At 42.7% G+C, this 21,320-nt stretch overlaps 1 protein-coding gene across 1 annotated transcript in view; it reads right to left on the bottom strand.

The window, feature by feature from the left end:
- The window catches only part of IGFN1 (immunoglobulin like and fibronectin type III domain containing 1), a 94,564-nt gene that overhangs the window by 32,805 nt on the left and 40,439 nt on the right, over positions 1–21,320 (bottom strand). Inside the window, exons 3-7 of the mRNA XM_036755524.1 lie at positions 4,094–4,216; positions 2,863–2,999; positions 2,201–2,300; positions 1,060–1,104; positions 823–868 (exon numbers count right to left, since the gene is read on the bottom strand). Of these exons, the coding sequence (XP_036611419.1) occupies positions 823–868; positions 1,060–1,104; positions 2,201–2,300; positions 2,863–2,999; positions 4,094–4,216 (451 nt within the window). The remainder of the gene's footprint in view (positions 1–822; positions 869–1,059; positions 1,105–2,200; positions 2,301–2,862; positions 3,000–4,093; positions 4,217–21,320) is intronic.

Below are 21,320 nucleotides of genomic sequence, written 5' to 3'. Positions count from 1 at the left end.
CTTTGATGAACTTTGATTCCTGGTAACCCTTTGAATTATTATTGTTCAATTAACTTGTAAATAAAATTCTGAAAAATCTTTTGACAGAAGGAGAAGGGAAAGCCAATGATGCCTGGGGAAGGCATTTATATATGTCTACTATGTGTCGGGGATTGTGCTAAACATTTTTTACAAATATTATCTCATTTGATTCTTACAATAACCCTGCAAGGAGGATGCTGCTATGATGCTCATTTTACAGATAAGGAAACTGAGACAAACAGAGTGACTTGCCCAGGATCGCACAGTGAGGACGTGTTTGAGGCAGGATTTGAACTTTGATCTTCCTGACTCCAGGCCCAGGGCTCTAGCCACTACCCCACCAGTTGCCACTGGAGCTCTTTGGAGCAATGGTAGTAAAGGAGTAATGGGGTTAGATAGGGAGATTTGGGTACAGGAATTTGGAGAATGACAGGAAAAATCCTTGGATTTGGAGTGTGAATCCCAGGGCTGCCACCGGGACTACCCGTGTGACTTCAGACAAGTCACTTCTCTATTCTAGGTCTCAGTTTCCTTCTCCGCAGAACGAGAAAGGTGCATTAGACTGTTTCCTGCCCCAAATTCTATGACCCTCTCATACACTAGGTATTGGTCTCTGCTTAAATGCTTAGGAAGAGGAAAATGGGATGGGACCCAGCTTTTCCTCTTGGATTGATTGGCCGATTTGATTTGTACCCTCGGAAAATTAAGGCATAGAGAAAAATCTCCTATTCAGTGCCCTAGCCTCTCCACTCTTACTGTGAGCTGATAACATTCACCAGCCCCAGATAGGCACAAACTCACCGCTTCCTCAGGATCTTCCGGAAGTCCATAATCTCCTTCCTGTGGTCTGGAGAGGGATAAGGAATGAAAACTATCACAGAGGGGTGGGGTGACCCATAGAATCTAACCTAGTATATGGTTGTGCAGAGGAAAGAAAAGGAAAGCAGAGGGTCCTGGAATCCAGGTTTTAGGGTGGTACAGAATTTTGGGGGCAAGACTCACAGAATCCCAGGAAAACTGTTCCACAAAGCAACCTACCCTCCTGGGGCTCATTGTGTCTCTTCCGATTCTTCCGGAAGCCAACTGCTCCATCCGAAGAGAGGAGAGATAACCAGATATTGAAAAGGGAGGCAGAGATTGAGAGCATTAATAGTCTTTCTTAGGCACCAACTTAGCACCATCATGTTGATGCTAATTCAATTCCTTCCTTATACTTTGTTCTTACTCATAAGAACTGGAGAAATTATCAGCCTTGATACTCAGACATTTAGCTAGGCACGCCTAGGTGTAGCTTGGTCTTACTGTTTTTCAGAATATATTAGCATTCAGGAGAGAAAAATAGATTGGTGGGAAGAGAAAGGTAGGGAAGAGAAGTTACCCCTTTATTCCAATACTATAGAATTATAACATATTAGACCTGGAAAGGACCTTATTAAACCCCCTCACTATACAGATTGGGAAATTGATGCCCATAGAAGGGAGATGAATTGTCCAAGGTAAATGGCAGATCATGACAAAAACCCAGGTCTCTTTGCCCAAATCTAGTGCTGTTTCCAGATACCTCGTGAACATCATTCAAATTATGTGCAAATTACGTGTTTCAAAGTGTATGCCATGCAAATCATATATAAATTACTTACTATTTTATAAGTCAATAGCTATGATTCCTGGGGATATAGAAGGAATCCCTTCATTTCCCCTTGTCCCCTCAATTAAGTTTTCACATCTCAGTCCTGTGCTGTTTAGACTAGATCATGAGAGCTGAGATACAGAGTTGGAAATGACTGTAGGGGTCACCTGGATTGATGCTTTCATTTTGAAAATAAGGAAATGGAGTCTTAAAAAGGGGGAAATTTTCTAATGGTCACACAGTAATAAGAGGCAAAGTTGGTATTAGACCCAGGTCCTCTGACACCAAATCCAGGATTCTTTGGTTTTGGTCTTTGTTTTATCAGAGACCTTAAGATGGTGGTCGCTCTGCCCACCCGTTTGACAGCTCTTTGTGTATGAAGCTATGGAAGATCTAGGGTAGGCACGGCAATTTGGACTTCAGCTCAAAAGAGCCTATTCCCCTACATCTTTATTGAAAATGGGAGGGTATCACTGTAGTACTCTGATTGGATGAGAGCCCCTTGGCTCTGAACTCTCATTAGTCAAAGTCTGGGCACAACTGTCTCACCTTCAATGACCGTGAGCTTTGCTGAGCACATAGCTTCTCCATATTCATTCATAGCCAAGCAGCGGTAGGTGTCTGTGTCATCTCCTGTCAACTTGTTGATCTAGAGGGGAAAAGGTGGGAGACAGGACAGATAGAGCTGTCTAGGATTTCTAAAAGTCATCATATCTTCCCCCTCACCTGCAGCCAAAATTTGACCATTGGCTCCACTCCTCTTCCAACAGCTCCCTGGCTGCTGACTCAGGTGGGTAACTAAGTCAGCTGAGTAGAAAGGCAAATACTTTGCAAATGTGTAGTTTTTCCCAGTGTCAGCCTAGACTGGGAAAAGCTAATGGGGAAATTCGGATTTTGCTATTTATAAAGCTGACATTCTATTCTTAACCAATGGAGCCTATATATTTTATGAAAATCCGGGTTAAAAAAATATGTTCCCTCTCTGGGTGCCCTCCTTGGTCCCTGCTCTCAAACTAGGGGAACTTGAGTCACAATAAGGGGTAAAATGGACTCATTCTCAAGCAGAAATGTCTTCATAATTTTGCTTTTCTTGGCGATGGGGGTTCTTTGCTGAGTGTGTACATGACAGGTGGGGGTACAATGAGGAGACCTGTGAGGAAACAGAATAGATGGGGAAAAGGAACACTGGTTAAGATCCCCAGTCTCCTTACCTGGAGTACATGTTCTTTGCCTCCTGGTTGGGAGATTTTGTACTTGCTGGGATCACTGAGATCGCCATTGGTACGATACCATTGCACCTCAGGTCTAGGCTCCCCAGAGACCATAACCCGGAAGATGGCATTTTTCCCTAGGAAGAAGGAGATCCAAAGTGGAGCTTAGAAGGAATCAGGGCAGATAGATGGATGAATGGGGGTGGGAGAGGCAGAGAGGGAGCCAGGAAAGAGAGAAGATGAGAAAAGGAGAAGAAAAGAGGGAGAGGAAATGTGGAGAAAAGGTTGGGGGGATAAAAGAGGGGTAGTAAGAATTGGAAAGAGGAAAAGAAGAAAGAAACTGGAGAGAGAGAAGAAAGAAAAGAGGGAAGGGAGGAGGGGACAGGAAAATGAGAGAGAGGGAGGAAAGAGAAAGGAGAGGGAGAAAGGAAAGGGACAGAGCAGGGAGAGAGAATGGGGAGAGGACAGAGAAAAGAGGAAGAAAGACAAAAAGAAAGAGGAAAGGGACAGGAGGTAGAAAGGGGTGAAAAAAGGAGAGAGGAGAGAAGAAAGAGGAGAGAGAGAAAGAGAAGAGGGGGAGGGTGGAGAGAGACACATTTATCTAGTTCTCCTCCTTGCTTGCAAGCCGTTTCCCTCACTATAGAAAGTAAACTTCTGTCTTAGTCTCTGCACAGTTATCCTCGCCTGCTCTGTCCAGCTCCGACCTCCATAGGCCAAGAGGTTTGTTGCAACTGACAAGCAATACTCCTGTCTTAAAGATATCCCATAATTAAGGTTTGAAGATACTCCCATAATTAAGCACTTTATCTGTGAGAATACCTTGTTTCATTTTTTTTTCAGCGTGGTGATGAAACAAGGGAGGTGTGTGTGTGTGTGTGTGTGTGTGTGTGTGTGTGTAACCCTCTTCATTTTGTCAGCATATTCTTTTCTTTAATATTACCCAACTGTATAACCCCAAAATGTCTTCTGAAGAAATGCAGTGTGTTTCTATTTCTTGTTTCTAAAAACCCCGGGAGTCCAGTCCTTGCTTTCCTGGGGCTCCAGGAAAACCACCTGAGTATCCAAGCACAGTTCTGATGATGATTTGGAAGAGATTCCAGGGCCTGGAGAAGGGGGTCAAGAAGCCAGGGCATGAAGGTAAGTACTTTATCATCCCCAGAATATAGGCTGAGAGGTTGAAGTGAGCTTGGGGGATGGCACCAGGGATCTAGCATCCTTTTGAGAGACTCACCTTCTGGCAGAGCCATCGTGACGGGCTTCCGCTCAAAATTGGGAGTGCTGCATCCTTCTGGAATCTCATCCACCAGCTGTCTGATGGTCACCCCAGGAATGGCAGTCTTCTTGAAAGGCTTCCCTGGGGAAGGAGAGAAGAACAATAAATTCACCCCACCTTCTTCCCCTGCATTGTTTGGGTTTCTCTACAAAGCAGTGTTCAATACTCACCATTAAGATCTTATTGAATCATATATTTAGAGTTGGAAGGAACCTTAGAGATCATATAATCCAACACCCTCTTTTTACAGAAGCCTAGAGAGATCAAGTGATTTGCCCAGAGTCACACAGAAAGACACTGAGAAAAATGGAACTTTATTCCTCCATTATTTCTAGAATAGGGCATCCAGGTGGTGCAGTGGATAGAGCACTGTGTTTGGAATCAGGAAGATTCATCTTCATGAGTTCAAATCCTGCCTCAGACACGTACTAGCTGTGTGACCCTGGGCAAGTCACTTAACCTTGTTTACTTCAGTTCATCTGTGGAGGAAATGGCAAACCACTCCAGTATTTTTGCCAAGAAAACTTCAAATGGAGTCATAAAGAGTTGGACACAACTGAAAAAAAAAATGAGTGATTGATCTCTAAAGTCAGTCTGCTTAAGATACTCTGGAATAGTCTGGACAACAGAGAACTGGATTCCTGTCCTCCTACCACTCTCTCTTTTATTACGGTACAGTCACTATGATTCATTGTCCCTTGGGAAAGCAGCCTCTCCCTCCTGCCCACTCAGTATGGCTAAGGAATGAACTGAAGAGGCTGCCTGTGGAAGAGTGCTTTGGGATCACCAGACAATTGCCAGCATAGAAATGTGAGGGTTAGTAGCAGGTGAAAAGATGAAAAACAACTAAGTCTTTGATCTGAAGGAGTTTACAATCTGGCGGTAGGGAAGCAAGAAAGACAGATGTGTGTGCAAATAACTATAATAGCATGTAATCATAGTATAGGTTTATGTTGTAAAAATATTAGATAATATATTGCATGTATTAGAGTAACATTATTATTATTAAATAAAATATATAATATTATAAAACAATGATTATTTTTGAATATTATATAATATTGGAATATATTGTACGTTATTGTATCTTATATAATATGGCATCTAACATAATATACATTGTTATAATAAAACAATATATTGTTAATATTACATAATATATGTAACTGTATATGAGATGACAGGATATATGATATAGTTTAATATAAATAATAGATATAATATTTAGATTATGATTTGATGATAAAATATATATGAATATATGATATTCTAAATCCTCTATTCCAGTGTATTATATACAGTATTATCTCTATAGAAATAACTGAAATGTTAAGTACATAGGAGAACTCAGAGGGTCTGGAAAGATTCGAACAAGGAGAGATCACTTATAGTTAGACCATGGATAAGATTTTATGAATCAGGTGGTCCATACAAAGCATCTTGAAGGAAGAGAAAGACCCCTGCCTGTCAAAATTGTATGAATGTCAAGTGAGTTCATTCTGGGCATTGGAGGTAGCATGCGCAAAGATACAGATGTATGAGAAAGCCAGATGGGATGAGCAAATAACTAGTATTCTTGTTTGGCTGGAATACAGAGTATCTGAAGGAGATTGGTGTGAAATAAGGCTGGAGAGGTGGTCTCGAGTCACCACCGGCCTTCGAAAAGCTTATATCCTAATGGGGAAGACTGCAGATAAAGAGCTTTCTTCAAAATCGGGAAGACCTGAATCAAAGTCCCACCTTTGACACCTATTAGCTGTGTGGCCCTGGGCAAGTCACTCAGTGCTCTAGGCAGTTCTCTAAGACCATAAGTGGCAGAGAAGGTGCCCACCTGCACTAGGAGAGGGAGTTTGCTCACCTGAGAATTCCTTGTACCGCCAACATCACAGATTCAATCCCTAACCCTGATAGCTGTAGCACCTACCTCAAGAAGCAGGACGGCACAGTGGAAGGAGGGCCACCTTTGAAGTCTGAAAGAACTAGATTCAAAGCTGACACAGAGGGACCCCGTGAGCTCTCTAAGACTATGAATTAAAGATGAGCTTTCTACGTGTGTGGTGGAGAGTCTCCTTCAATGAAGATGAAATCATAGGACCAATCCCCTATTCCCAACCCTTTAAAAAGGAATCTATTCTGTAGGGTTAATTTGAGGAATGTGAAACACTTGGCATTCTTTTAGAGCTGCTGAGTGCCCCTCCTTGTATCTGTTTCTCAGTCTCCACCTTGGTCTCAGCTGCTAACCCAGAGTCACGACTCCTTACTCTTCTCCACTTGTGTCCTCAGGGTGTTTCTTTCTACTGCCAGGCCAGCTGTTCATTCCTTCCCTTCCTCCATTATGGAAAGAGATGAAGCGGTGATGAGTTTTCTCTTACCTGCCATGGTGCTACTTCTTCCACTGCTCTGCCAGGCTTAGATTCTAAGGGGCATCACCTGTGTGGAACAAGGTTGGACTATCATTTGTCTGAGATGTTGTATGGGGTGATATGGGGTGTTCTAGGTACCTCTGAATTCCTTTCCAATTCTGACATTCTCAAGTTCCATGTTTCCAGCACTTACGTAGGAACCCAGAAGGTTCACTGTGAAATAGCAGTCATTATTTGGGAGGGACCGAGGCTAGTACCCTAAGGGAAGGCGTTTTATGTCATTGACCCCTTTGACAATTTGTTGAAGCCCATGGAAGCCTTCTCAGAAGGTTTTCTAATGCATAAAATTAAATACATGGGATTACAAAGGAAACTCAATTATACTGAAATACAATTATCAAAATAGTTTTATAAACAAGTTTACTGGCCCCAGACTAAGAACACCGCTGCCTTAGTCCAGTGTCCAGGTCTCTTGTAGGTGTGCCTGGCTGCTCTGTGGAAGCAGTCTTGCCTTACCCCCCATTACTACTCGGCTGGAAGACAATGAGCACTTAATAGAAACCTGGAAAAATACAAACTCTGGGAATTCAGAAACTCTCCAGTTGTTTCACAGTCTAGTCCTCTCTTGACTGGGAAAGTGATTTTTTCAAGGACCTCTTGATTCCTCCCCCAGTGTGAGACTCCCCTCGGACAGGATATAAATCTTCTCCCCGCCCCAGGCTGGAATCTTCCAAATCCACTGGTCCGCAGGAGACAGACTCTTGGCTGCTTTGAGCTGTCTTTGGCTCAGGGACTGTCTGGCCCCCATAAATCCATCTACCCCCCCCTCTCTGGACTGTGAATTATAGCGTCAGGTGTGAATGAGAGTATTTCCTACCATCACCATCCTTCTGCCTGTTGTCTCACCATCAGTCTCAACCAGGGGTGGCCACACCCATAGGAAGAGAAGGAGAGCAAATAATTCCACCTTCCGAAACCCAAATGTATCCCCTAGACTGGGCCTTCAAAGGGAATGGCTTTAGGATGGGATTCCCTAGAGAATTATATTAGCTTCCTTTGGGGGTTTCCTGGAAGGATTGATTTTGGGGACCTAGAACAAGAATGCTGAAACAAACCAACCTTCCATTGTGATTGACCTAATGCCAATGAACCCCAGTTGGGGGATCTGTCTGATTGTTCTGGGACTCCATTTCCAACCCAAAGATACTGACATCAGATCAAAATTCCCCGTGACAGAGCAAATTCCTCCACCAGATTGGTCTTCTCTCATTTCACAGCTGCAACCTCCCCCCACTCATTCTCCCCACCCCTACGCCTCTTTTCGCATCCACCCTCCCCAACATCACCCCAAACAAGATCCGCTAACCCCCACAAAATGGCCGTTGTTCCACTGCCATCCCTGGAACGCCAAAGCGTGCCAACCGCATTCTGGAGCTGTCACAAGCTCGCTGCCGTCACCGCCAGGGCTAGAGAGTTCTGGGGGCGGGGGGGGGGTGAATGGCGGGGTGGTGGGAAGGATAGCAACCAATTAAGGAGAAGTCCAATTGGTTCTGGGCTAGGGTGGGGCAGGAGGAGGAGAGATGATCTTGCTGAGGGCTCACATTCTGATGTTATCCCTTCAGCAAACTATTCCTATTCTAGCGGTCCCAGTGGAAAGCAAGGGTATTGGTGGGTGCCGAGAACCACATGTGAAAGAAGTATGAGGCCACTGGCATCATCATCACCATCAAAAGAGAATTACTAAGCTCCTAACTGTACATGGTGATGTGCTATACATCATACAAAAAGTTCAAATTTTCTTCAATCTCCCCTCCTTCCATCTATGAACGCAAAGTTCTTCTTGAATGGAGGTGGGGGGTGAGGGAAGAGGGTGAGTATGGTATCCTATATTTACTGCTTCTATTTTCCCTTCCTTTAGGAACTAGAAGATGATCCACCAGTAAAACATCTCTCTTCATTCTGGGTTTCCATTCCCAATAAGTATAACCAGGGCTGTGAATTAGGAGAAATGCTGAATAAGATACTTTGAGAGTTTCAGGGCAAAATAAACTCCACTTTGCACTTCTGGTAAACAGGGGAAACTGAAGCCAGTGAAAAGATGTGGATAGGATTGAGAAGGAATTGAATTTCTTCCCCACCTGCTCATTCCCAAATTTAGTGGAAAGACCCAATTCAATCCATCACTGAAGGATAATTCTACATCATCCCATACAGGTGTCCTGACTCAGTGTCCCATTCAGACTCTTCCTGACAGGATATGGGGTGCAGGATCTGCCCAGTTTCCCTCTAGGATTCACCTGCCATCCTGACCTCCCTCCCCCATATCCACTCCATCCTGAAGGCTCACTTCTTTTTTCATTCTATCTGGGGTTATGGCTCTGACACTGATGGGAGACAGGGACAAAAGAATCAAACAGATGCTTCTCCCCTCAGATCCAACTATATAATTAATTAAATCTTGACAGTGGGCCAAGACTTCTCCCCCATCCTTGAAATCACTTGCCAGGGTAGAGTGAAAGAAATTTTTAACCCTTTGTGGACCTAGCAGTTGTGGAAGGGAGACCCTAAAGCTTCCTGTCATAGCTAAGGGTCTCTTGCCAGTACCTGACTGATCCACTGAAAATATACCATCCCCTTTGGGGGGTAAATATCAACCAGGCATCAATGGAGGACAATAATCCAAAATTGAAAAAGATTTCCTATTTCACCACTTTTCTACATGCAATTTTCAGCTTCTGAGTAGATTCTGCAAACAAGGAAGTGTTTTCACTGTACAAACACCTGGCTTTGCTTCCATCCTCCCCCCCCCCCCCCCCCCGGCAATGGGTTCCTTCCCTCAGAATTTCTTTTTGATGATCATTTTTAGTGTCTCCCTGAGAACACCCTTCATAGCACCAGAAGGAAATAAGCATAGAAAGAGCTACTCCGATCTCTCCAAAGCTGGGTAAATCCCACTGAATGTCTCTCACTGGAATTGTTTCTCCAAGAACTTCAAGAACCTGATTGAAGTGGACAACAACGTGCCATATAGAAAAGCTGACCAGCAGGGCATTCACTGTTGGGTTGGTATTACAGGGTTGACTGCAGCGCTAGTGGCTTATCTCAGAGTGACAGTGTCTTTTTCAGAGTGGGAAATTGGTTCGGGGAGCAGCAAGAGGGAAAAGAGCTTCTTCCCACTTCTCTCCTGCCTTTAGCCTAAGTCACTGGTCAAAGAATCAAGAGACAAGGTATGCCCGGCTTACCTGTGCCTTCCAGTGACAGTTCAACAGGCTTGCTGCCTGCCTGCTGTGAATTCTCTCCTCCTTATCCCCAGCTGCTGTTTCTTGCAGGAGGCTCAGAGCTGGACTGCTGACTAACAGAGACGGGGAGGAGATGTAGGTCACAGAATTCCACCCCCCCACTCCTCTCACTTACTCCTGCTCTGCTGTTCATCTTCTCCCCCCAGCTTCTCCCAGGCAGGGGAGAGGCTGGCTATGCCCAGCCAGCCCCCCCTCCCCCATCTCTCTCTCTCTCTCTCTCTCTCTCTCTCTCACACACACACACACACACACACACACACACACACACACACAACTACCACCACTACCAAATACACCCACACATACCAAACATCAAATATACACCACACACATCACATACACATACAATCCACTGGATTGTTCTCCTTCAGTTTTCTCCCAGTTGTTTCAGACTTTGATCAGGATGTTTTATTCATTTAGTGTGAATTAGTTCAATGACCATTAAGTTATCCTTTGGGTGGTGCCGTGGCATATTATCGCCTGTTTCCTGGAAGTGTTTATTCTTCTCTTGGCTGGCATTGGGTTGGGAGGGGTGGGAAGAGATTCAGTCACAACCCTCTAGATGAGGGCTGTGGGTTAAACGTATTTCAATATAATTGGTTTCCTTTGTAATTCTATGTACTTTATTTTATGCATTTAAAGACATTATTCTGAGAAGGGGTCCATAGATTTCAACAGACTGCCAAAGCTGTCCATGACATAAAAAGGAATCCCTGCTCTAGAAGCTCCCAGGCAAAAATCCACTTGTGTGGATAGACATGGAGATACCATACAAACAACAGGTTCAAAAAGTGAATTAATTTCATGCCCAGATACATAGGAAGAAATGTCTCCAATACATACTCAGTATACAGGTATGAGTGGTAAGTAGAGTGGTGGTAAATGTAAAAGTAAAGGTAAGAGTTGTGAGTAAATGTGTAGGGCTAGTGGGGTTGGGAAGCATAGGTATCCCGTGGCCAGATGAGTGAGTTTCAGTCAAGGGAGACTTCCTGGAGGAGGAAGAAGCTGTTTGAATGATGGATGAGCAATAGCTTCCAAGCAAGCTGGGTTAGGAGTCAGAGTATGGCATTTGAAACATGTACCGTAGTTTGGAAAGAACGTATGGCTAGGAGGTAGGAATTGAGAGTAAAATGATTGAGCTTCTGTATATTTTTTTTCCCTTGGAAGAGTGGAGGAGACAAACTGAGGTATATAAGAGGAAATGAGGTAAATGAAGTTGTCTGTCCTTGACTGGAAATTTCCAGAAGGCAGAGATCAAATAATAATAGTAATAGCTAACATCGCATAAACATTAAGGTTTGCAAAACACTTTATGTGCACTATCTCATTTGATCCCTGTGAGGTAGGGACTTAATATTTCCATTTAATAGACATGGAAACTAAGGCTAGGTAAGGTTAGAATGACTTCTCCTGGGCACACAGCTAATAAATGTCTTCCTGAAGGTCCTTCCCCACTACGAGTTCAGCACTCTATCCACTGTGCTCCCTAGCTGCCTCTGCAACGCTACTAGTGCTCCTCAAAGCTTGAACAACCATAATAAGAATTATAAAATGTTTGAGCTGGAAGGAATCTTGGAGAACACCTATTATAGAGATCTCAAGACAAGCAACTTCCCAAGTCATAGCATCATAGATTTAAAATTGGAAGGGACCTTAAATCAGGCAACCAATCAACAAGTTTTATTAAACTTGTGCCGCATGTCCGGCACCCAGCTAGACACAACAGATACACGTATTCTGCTCTCAAGAAGCTTAGAGTTTACTGGGAGAACGAAACAAGTTTTCAAATAAGAAAATATGAGGTCTACACAGACATTCAGCATTTTATTGCACTTTGTAGATACTGGATTGTTTTACTAATTGAAGGTTTGTGGCAACCCTGTGTTGAGCAAATCTATCAGTGCCATTTTTCCAAGAGTATGTGGTCACATGGTGTCCCTGTCTCATATTTTGGTTATTCTTGAAATATTCTGAATTTTTCATCATCATTATTATTATATCTGTTATGTTGACCTGTGATCCGTGATCTTTGATGTTACTATTTTAATTATTTCGAAGTGCCACGAACCCCACTCATATAAGACCACGAACTTAATTGATAAAAATTATACCTGTTCTGACTGTTCCACAAATGGAACATCTCCCAACTCTCCCTCTCTCTTTGGGCTCCCCCCATTCCTTGAGACACAAAAATGTTGAAATTAGGCCAATTAATAACCCTACAGTGGAAGAGTCGATTGCAGGGGCAAACTTCACTGTTGTCTTATTTTAAGAAATTTCCACAGCCATCCCAACCTTCAGTCAGCAGCTGTCAACGTTGAGGCAGGACCCTCCACCAGCAAAAAGATCACAACTTGCTGAAGGCTCAGATGGTGGTAAACATTTTTTAGCAATAAAGTATTTTTAATTAAGGTATGCACATTGTTTTTTAGACATAATGCTATTGCATACTTAATAGACTACAGTATAGCGTAAACAGAATTTTGATATGCACTGGGAAACCAAAAACTTCATGTGACTCGCTTTGGTATTTGCTTTATTGTGATAGTCTAGCACTTAACCCACAAGATCTCTGAGGTATGCCTGTATGAAAGAAATAAAAAAGTGATGACACAGAGATAACAACACCCAGAGGACTTGAGAAAGGATTTCTGAAGGAGGTGGTACTTGAGCTGAGCCTTGAAGGGAACTGGAGATTCCTGGAGACAGAGGTAAGGAAGAAGGAGCATGGAATGTTGTCTCAAGGAAATTAGTTTGGTTAGAAGGAAAAGTGTAGGAGGTGGTAGAGTGAAACATAAAGTGAAAGGCATCTGTGTTCAGTTTTGGAAGCTCTAGGGAGCCACTGAAGATTCTTGAGAAGAATGGTATGGTCTTCTAAAGAAAGGCTTGCCATTCTTTGAGGCAAGTAGACAAGGGAACATCTGAATAGAGGTCTGGATCCATAAATGAAGCTAGAGCTTGCCTGACTTAGGAGAGCAAGAGAATTTCTGTGGATGGGAGGAAATGCAAAGGCCTGTGCTCTCTGATAGACTCCCAGGATACCTGTGGGAACACCACCCAACTTCCAGGACAGAAAGGAGGAGGGAGAATCCCTTCCCACAAAGGGATCCTTAATAGACCTGCCACTTCTCCTCTAGTCACTACAAAATGAATGGGTTTCCATGTGACTTGGAGAAAGTCAATAAACAGAGCTATTAATTAATTCTCATGATCCAGGGAGTTTCTGCTGAAGATTTGGCCACAAAGTATTCCTTGTTTAGCAGATATTTGGTCAAGGTATCTGGATTCTGTTCTAGGCCCAGGTATATGTGCCTGCTGTCTCAGAAAAAGGACGAGACAAGAAGTCAAAAACTGGATTCCAGCATCAAGTCGGCTACTTATAGATTTGTGCAAATCACTTCATTTCTCTGGGCCTCAGTCTTCTTAACTGTAAATGGGGAGTAAAATTTCTATCCTGCCAACCATAAAGGGCACTTATGAGGATTTATGGAGAAAATAGAAGTACAGGTAACTTTTTTGCTTTGGAAAATAGTTATTTTTCATTTCAAAGATGTGATTTATGTTATGCAATAGGTTTATTATTTTTAAAGGATTAGTAAACATATATTTCAAATTTTTATCAGTTTTATTTCCTAATATGGTAAATATTGGTAGATAGAACCCACATAAACAAAAGCTCTTTGAGGAGGGCTCAACTCTTTTTAAAAGCATAAAGAGTCCTGACACCAAATGGTTTGAGAACCACTGCCCCACACCATGGTGATCAGGTCACAGTAACACAGGTATGGAGCCCAAAACCAGAAACTTCCTAGTCCTGGGCCATGCATTCATCCCCTAGCTATGCCATATGCAGATTATTGTGTTCACTTTGGTTGCCACATTTCGGGAACCACATCAATGAAGCCTGAGGATTTGGTGTTGTCGTTTGTCCTTCATTCTCGAAGAGGACCAGGACATCAGGAAGTCTTAGAGGGACATGTTTGATGGGCTGATGCATGGAAAAGAGATGAGCCTTGTTCAGCTTGACCCCAAAGGGCAGCAGTGGGGAGAAGTTGTAGGAAGGTCGATTTGGGCTCAATGGGACGAAAGCTTCCTCCTTCACAATGACAACTGTCCACAACTAGACCCAGCTCCTTCCAGAGATAGTGAGTTCCCTCCAGGGGTGACCAGAGAACCAATGATTAAATTTTATACCTTGGAAACAGGCAAACACTAAAAATTAGGGCTTTGTTTGTTGTTTTATTGATTGTCTTGACTTTAAAAAGAGATGGGGAAAATGTCAATAACGCAAATTAAGCTTAAAGGTGTCTCAAATGTACATTTTTTTGGAGGGGGGACTGATTGCTAAGCCCTTCTGGTTCCCTTTTACCTAAACTAATTTGTATATTCAATGCCATACCTTATGTCTTCAAAAAGAAGCCAGATGGTCTCTTGTTAGGAATATGGAGGAGGGTGGGGTTCCTGTTCATAGAATCTGAGTTGAAAGCAACCTCAAAAATGAGCCAGACCAACTGATCCAACCAGATGAATTCTGGTGTCCCTTCCAACTGTGAGTTACTATGATTCCCCCAAATTCAGGGACATGTGCCTCACAGATATGGGGGAACCTGCTCTGTGTGTATTACTCTGTGGGCCAATGGAACACCGAGGCTCAAAAACACCTGGGGTTCATGAATTTGGGGCTTTTTAAAACATAATTTGATCATTGTATTTCAGTCTAATTGGTCTCTTGTGCTATCTGCCGGGTGACAGAGAGATGATAGACTCAGAGTACAGAGTAAAACATATACTACGTTGGACATGGTCAAGGCTAGAAGTTAGTTTGCTTCACTTTCCATATAGAGTCGGACATGACTGAAACAAGATGAAGAAACACAAAATCATATTTGTTAAAAGCGTTCTATTTTTCTTTCTTTTACAGTGGAGGAGGGGAGGGAAAGAAAGTGGATTTTTGTTCATTGAAAAAATTAAGTCAAATTTAAAAATTAATATTATTGGTTTCCCTTGTAACCTTATGTGTTTTTATACATTTTTATTTTATACATTGCAAAACTTTATTGTGAGAAGAGGTCCAGAAGCCTCACCAAACTCCCCAAGGGATTCATGACAAAAAAAAGGTTAGGAACCTCTGATTTTGACCTTAGACACTCTCTGCCTGGTGGCCAAGTCTTGGGGCAATGAGATCTCTGGAAAGGTCACCTTGTCCTGACCAGGGTCCTTTCTTTCCATTTGAAGATGTGTCTTCTCTATGTCCAGCTGAAAAGACCAATTCATGGTTCTCAGTTCTTTCCTCCTTAAGCTTGTACAAGGACTCTCTTTTGGAATGTAGCTGCAGTGACTTTTAGCAGTGGCTTTTTCTGACTTTGCTCCTAAGATTCACAGACTTTGCTACTGAAAAATAACCCTTTGCCTTCCTGCATCCCACTCCTGTCTGCCTACAGCTGTGTTTTCCCCAACCTTCACCGCTGTTAGACTGCATCAATCAGCAGTCCCCCAGCTCTGATTTTCTGGGTCCAGCCCAGCAGGGAGGCACCAGGCTCTTGTCTTTCTCACCCCATCTGTAGTAGAACAAATTGACAGCAACCTGGATCCCACAGAGGCTTAAGAGGTAGAAAGAAACCTTGTAAAACCAAAGAGACAATTTCACACTTATAAAGTTGGCTTTCAGCACCAGAGGGAAACTTGAGTCTGGAACCAAGGCTGTAAACCTGAAAAGGCCCCAGGCAAGCAGACTTAAGGGTTCACTGACCAGTGCAAAGCTTCGTGTGCTCTATGTCCGGTCACCCAGGAGGAAATGCAGGGGTGATACTGCTATGGACAGTAAACCGTAATGGAGCGAGGGAGGCTTGGAGACAAAGAACAGTGTTGTCTCCTTCTTCCTTAGCTTTCCAAGGGGTCTCTCTGTTCCCGGACATTAGGGGGTTTTAGCCCCTGGGAAGGAGGAAAGGACAACTTCTAAGGGTGTTGGACCAAAGGTCTTGGAGGTAGATTGCTCATTCTATTATGGGTGGAGGAGAGAACACAATTAGCATTTAAGCCATGCTTCTAAACCCACCCCCATCTCCTGAGGATACCAAATCAGCCATCTTCCCACATGTTCTATTCTAAGAATCCCTGTGCCAAGACTCAGCCTCTAGGGCCTCCCTGGACTGAGTGTCAGGACACGTGGGTTTGAATCCTCTCTTCAATACTAGCTATGAGGCCATGGACTTATATAACCCCTTTAAATCTCATTTTCCTGATTTGTAAAATGAGAATAATGATACTTCATGGGGTTATGCAGTAAAAACTCCTCAAAGAATTATAGAAATATGTTTCCTCCTTCTTGTTTCTTGTTGTTGTTGTTGTTGTTTCTACTTCTTCTTCTTCTTCTTCTTCTTCTTCTTCTTCTTCTTCTTCTTCTTCTTCTTCTTCTTCTTCTTCTTCTTCTTCTTCTTCTTCTTCTTCTTCTTCTTCATCACCATCAGCACTACTACCACCACCACCACCACCACCACCACCATCATCATCATCATCATCATCATTATCCCTCATGGAGAGGTAGCAGTCTTGGTTAGTCCCTCTCCCTGCCAGACTAAGGCCAGTTACCAAGTGTTGAGAATTCCTCTGGTACCTTCTCTCAGCCCCTTGGCCCTGATGATCAACCCTATTGTCAAACCATGTCCCTCATGCTCATTGTCCTCTGCTTCTGAACCTTGACCTCCTTGATGTCCTAAACATAAGGGCTATGGAACTGAGAGTTTACAGGCAAAAGAAGGTTGAAATCTAGCATCCTCCCTTGCCAGTTTGCAGGAAGGAAACCTGGAAAATTCACCAAAGCACTGACCTCCTCCTAAACTATCTGATCCTTCAGCCTACCTAATTTCCAATTATCTCAAAGCCTATAGTATCAGAACCTTGTTTTTTCATTTATGATCATCACTCCTCTGCTCCAAATCCTTCAATGACTCCCTATTTCTTCTGTGATTTAACATACAAACTCCTCAGCTTGGTATGTAAGTTGCTCTACAACTTGGCTCCAACTAACCTTTCTGTTTTACATTGTGCTCCTTCACAAAGTCTATGTTGCAGTCTAATTGGGCTGCTAACTGTTCTTCAAACTCCACAGGTCATTTCTCACTTCCGTGTATTCCTGGAATATACACCCTCCTCACTTATACTTATGTTAGAATTCTTTTCCTTCAAAGCTCCGCTCAGGTGCAGCTACTTTGTGAAGCCTTCATTGATTCCCTGCAGTTTTAATGTTCTTCCCTCCTCTGATCTTCCTAGATTTCCTTGTCTATGCCCCCTTCCTGCCCATCATGTATTATACTGTGTTCATGCCCTACCCTCCCTCAACACCCAGAACAAATCAACAGGCATTGTTAGGCAACAATGCTGGGGGCACAAGGACAAAAATGAAACAGTCCCTGCCCTCAGGAGGTTTACAGTCTATTAATGGGAAAAATATGGATGTCAACACTCAATAGGCATTTATTAAGAGCCTATGATGTGGCAGGCACTGAGCTGCTAAGGATGGATAAAATACAATGAATGAAATAATCACTACTCAAAAGAAGCTTACGTGCTAATGGTAGAGGAGGGAAATAACTAGTGTGTGTGTGTGTGTGTCTGTGTCTGTGTCTGTGCGTCTGTGTCTGTGTATTAACAAAGTAAATAAAAAGAAAATTTGGGTCAGAAGTTGTTTTTGAGGGTAGAAACTGTTTCAATTTTTGTCTTTATGCATTCCCAACTCGTAGCCTTATGTCTTCCTATGCGTTCTTAATGAATTTTTGTTGATAATCACAATTCCTGAGAAATCATGAGTTCATTGCCCATCTCCTGATATAGAGCTGATTAATCCAGAGGGCAGACTAAGACTTTTTCTAAATATTAAAAATAAATAAAATTATTTTAAACATAATAATAAAAAACAAAAACTATGTGGCCAATGCAGAAATTTGTTTTGTTTGACTATACATGTTTCTGACAAGGGTCTTGTTATTCTTATTTTCTCAGAGGGGAGGTGGAGGGGAAAGAACATAGACTTTGTGAAAATAAAAAATGAAGTTTAATTTAAAAATAAATGTTTGTTGATTTGAATTGAGAAACTGAAAATAGGAGCTGACAGACTTGGATAAATAACACAGCTGAGCCATATGTCTAGGCTTTTCCTCTAAGAGGCTGGCTTGAAGGCTGGATACTTGGGGTGTCAGAACTAGAATGATCGTTAGGGCTAACCCAGCAGTCAGGATCCCTGAGCTCTGTCACTGGCTCATGAGGACCTCCATCAGGACAAGAAGCAACCAGAGGAGAGTGTGGCACAAATACTTCTGTTAAGGGAAGAGAAGGGAACAAGCATTTATTTAGCAGCTACTATGTGCCCGGTACTATGGTAAGTACTTCACAAATATTATCTAATTTGAAACTCATAATAACTCTCTGAGGTTGTGCTGTTAATCCCCATTTTACAGTTGAGGAAATTGAGGTAGACAGAAGTAAAGTGACTTGCCAGAGTCACACAGCTAGTAAAGTGTCTGAGGTTGAATTTGCACTCATGTCTTCCTGATTCCAGGCTCAGTGCTCTATCCACTGCACAACCTAACTGCCCATTAGAAACTATAATAGTTGCTCTATTAGAAACCAGTTGAACCCATGCTGAACACAGAGCAAAGAGTACACACATAGTGGAGCTTTTCCTACATTCCCATTAGAGTGTAAGCTCCTTGAAGGCAGGGACTGTCTTCTGCTTGCTTTTGTATCCTGACACATTGCCTGGCACATAGTAAGTGCTTCATAAATGTTTATTGATTGATTCTTGAGAACTTGGTAAAACTACAGTCTGAACATCTACTCTAACCTGGGATCTCTTTTCTCTAGCATACTTGGTCAAGAGGGAAGGAGCAATGAGCTCCAGTCTCAGTCCATGCAGAGGTCTCCGAGAAGGTGGCAGGGAGGTTCTGATGTCTGGATGCAGTGGGAGCCCTAAAAGAACTGAGAGAGACTTGCAGGCAGGCTCCCCAGATTCCTCTCCTGCTCATCCAATCCCTAGCTCCCAGGAGGCTAGGAATAAAGGGGTAAGGGGAATCCTCTTAGTGTGCCTTCTGGCTACTGCTCTCCTTAGTCTCAATTAAGTAGCAAATCTGTCTAGTTAATATATGTAAAGTGCCTTGCAAACCATAAAACCTCATATAAAGGCTAGCTGTCGTCATCATCATCTTGATGATTATTATCTGTTTGAAAGATAGGACCTTAGGAACCTATGTCTCCAGGAGCTTGAACTGAGGAACAAAGGAGGTACACACAATAAAGGCAGAGAGTATGGAGCAGGTGGTCAGAACAAGGATACAGCAAAGAGATAGCAAAGAAAGAGGAAAGAAGGCATTTATTTGTACCTTTAGAAAGTACAAAATTAAATTGAATACAGACTCATAATGGATGCAAATAATTGGTCACTTCCTGCTTCTGGATCTGTTTCCTTACTTCTAAGTGAGGATAATAAATCATTTGCTCTACCCAGTCTCAGGGTTTTTTTGAGAAAATAGCTATAAAACTGTGAGTTATTATTATGTAGATGAACAAAGAAAGAATGAAGCCTGGGGCCTCTTTTGCTTCTGTTGTGGGCATTTTTTATTTCCGTTCAGGACTCAGGGCCATTTCTCCTGCAAATTTTGGTTAACTAAACACCTATTTTCTGTTAATGTTAACTTCATCTGACCAAAACCTGTCTCATGAGATGAGAAAATTTACTTAAAGCCTTAAACATCTCTTAGATAAGAAGCCAGAGGAAGAATCTCAACTGTCTCTGACTCCTTGGTGACATGTAAAAACTCCTTCTCGATTAGCCTATTGGTGATTCTTCTAAATGTAATCTAATCTGTAACCTGACTTAGTTTGCCTGTAGGATTTGTTCAAGAGGTTTCTTTTCTTAGGGGACTCTGTTTAAGTTTATTCAACTTTCATGACATTAAAGGAAGTATGAAATTATAAATCTATCTTCTCTTTAACTTTTATGGCCTAAAAGTAATGTACAAGATTATAAAACGTAAATTATTTCTGTCACTCTGACATAATTTTATCTATAAGACAGCTTATGAGAATGCAAGGGGGTGGGGGTTCTGCGCATCTAGCTGATGCAGTGGATAGCGTGAAAGACTCAGAGTCAGGAAGACTCATCTTCCTGAGTTCAAATCTGGCCTCAGGCACATACTAGCTGTGTGACCTTGGGCAAGTCACTTAACCCTGTTTGCCTCAGTTTCCCCATCTGTAAAATGAGCTGGAGAGAGAAATGGCAAACCATTCCAGTACCTTTGCCAAGAAAACCCCAAATGGAGTCATGAAGAGTTGGACGCAACTGAAAACGACTCAACAACATCAATGGAGATTCAGGTTTTCTCTGAGACTTGAACCTAAGCTTGAGCACAGCAATGAAACCAAGGGTTTTATGTCATTGTGGTAAATAAATATTGGCACCTATTACATGAACTCAGAAGAGAGATCATTTCTCCCATAATGCTTCCAAGGCACTTAGTCCAGGAGTCATTCTTTGTTGGCCAATATTAACTATTCCACGTGCTAAAATCTCTCTAGCATCCTTGCTCTATGGCAGCCTAGGAGGAACCATTTTACAGCAGAAACAGAGTGGAATTCGGAGTCAGAGGACCTGGGTTCAAATCCTTCTTCTTCTACTTACTCTACCTGTATCATCGAGCATGTCCTTTCCCCTCTCTGGGCCTCAGTTTCCCTGCCTGTAAAATAAGTACATGATCTCTAAGATCCTTCTCAGATCTAAATCTATATCTAAATTTTGCCAGCTTCTGCTTAGTCCATAAAATGTTAGAGATGGAAGAAGACTTAAAAGTCTTTTGGTATGGCTCTCTAATCTCATAGATGAGGAAGCTAAGACCCAGAGAGGGTAAGTGATTTGTCTAAACACACTCAGCCAATTAGTAGCATGGCTAGAGCCCAAGTGAAGCCAGGTATGCTTTCAATTCTATCATGCTACCTTTCATCCAAGATTCTCCAAACTCTTCAACTGTAACTCACTCCCCTTCCTCTATACTAAGTCATGCACAAGATTTTCTTCTTGCAAAAAACTTTCCCAGATATATCCAATTCAGTTCCAGTTACTCTGTGTGTTCTAGCATCTCCCAGCATTTCTGCATGTTGCTGTGTACAGTTATAAGTTAGTGTTGCCCTTATCTACATGGTGTATATGTCTGCGTTTTGTCTCCTTTATCAGACTGGGAGCTCTCTAGAAGCAGAGATTATGTCTCCTCCTTTATCTATACATTTCCTCAACCCAGACCCTACATTCTCCCCCAGTACAGGGTTCTGTGCACAAGGAGAGGCGAATAATTGTCGGTCGATTTATTCAATGAAGAAATTGAGGTCCAGACCAGTCACATGACTTTCCCCAGGTCACCTTATAATCTGACCCCTGTGCTGAGAATAGGATCCGAGAGACCTAATCATGGGACTCTGCGTCTCAGCCTCCAGCTCAGATGGCGATGTGGCGCCTCCCCTGAGATCAGTTGTCCTCCC

The sequence above is a fragment of the Trichosurus vulpecula genome, chromosome 4, assembly GCF_011100635.1.
Source record: "Trichosurus vulpecula isolate mTriVul1 chromosome 4, mTriVul1.pri, whole genome shotgun sequence".
Classification (NCBI taxonomy): Eukaryota; Metazoa; Chordata; class Mammalia; order Diprotodontia; family Phalangeridae; genus Trichosurus; species Trichosurus vulpecula.
Note: the sequence above shows the minus strand (reverse complement) of the source record. Positions and strands in the feature narration are given on the sequence as shown.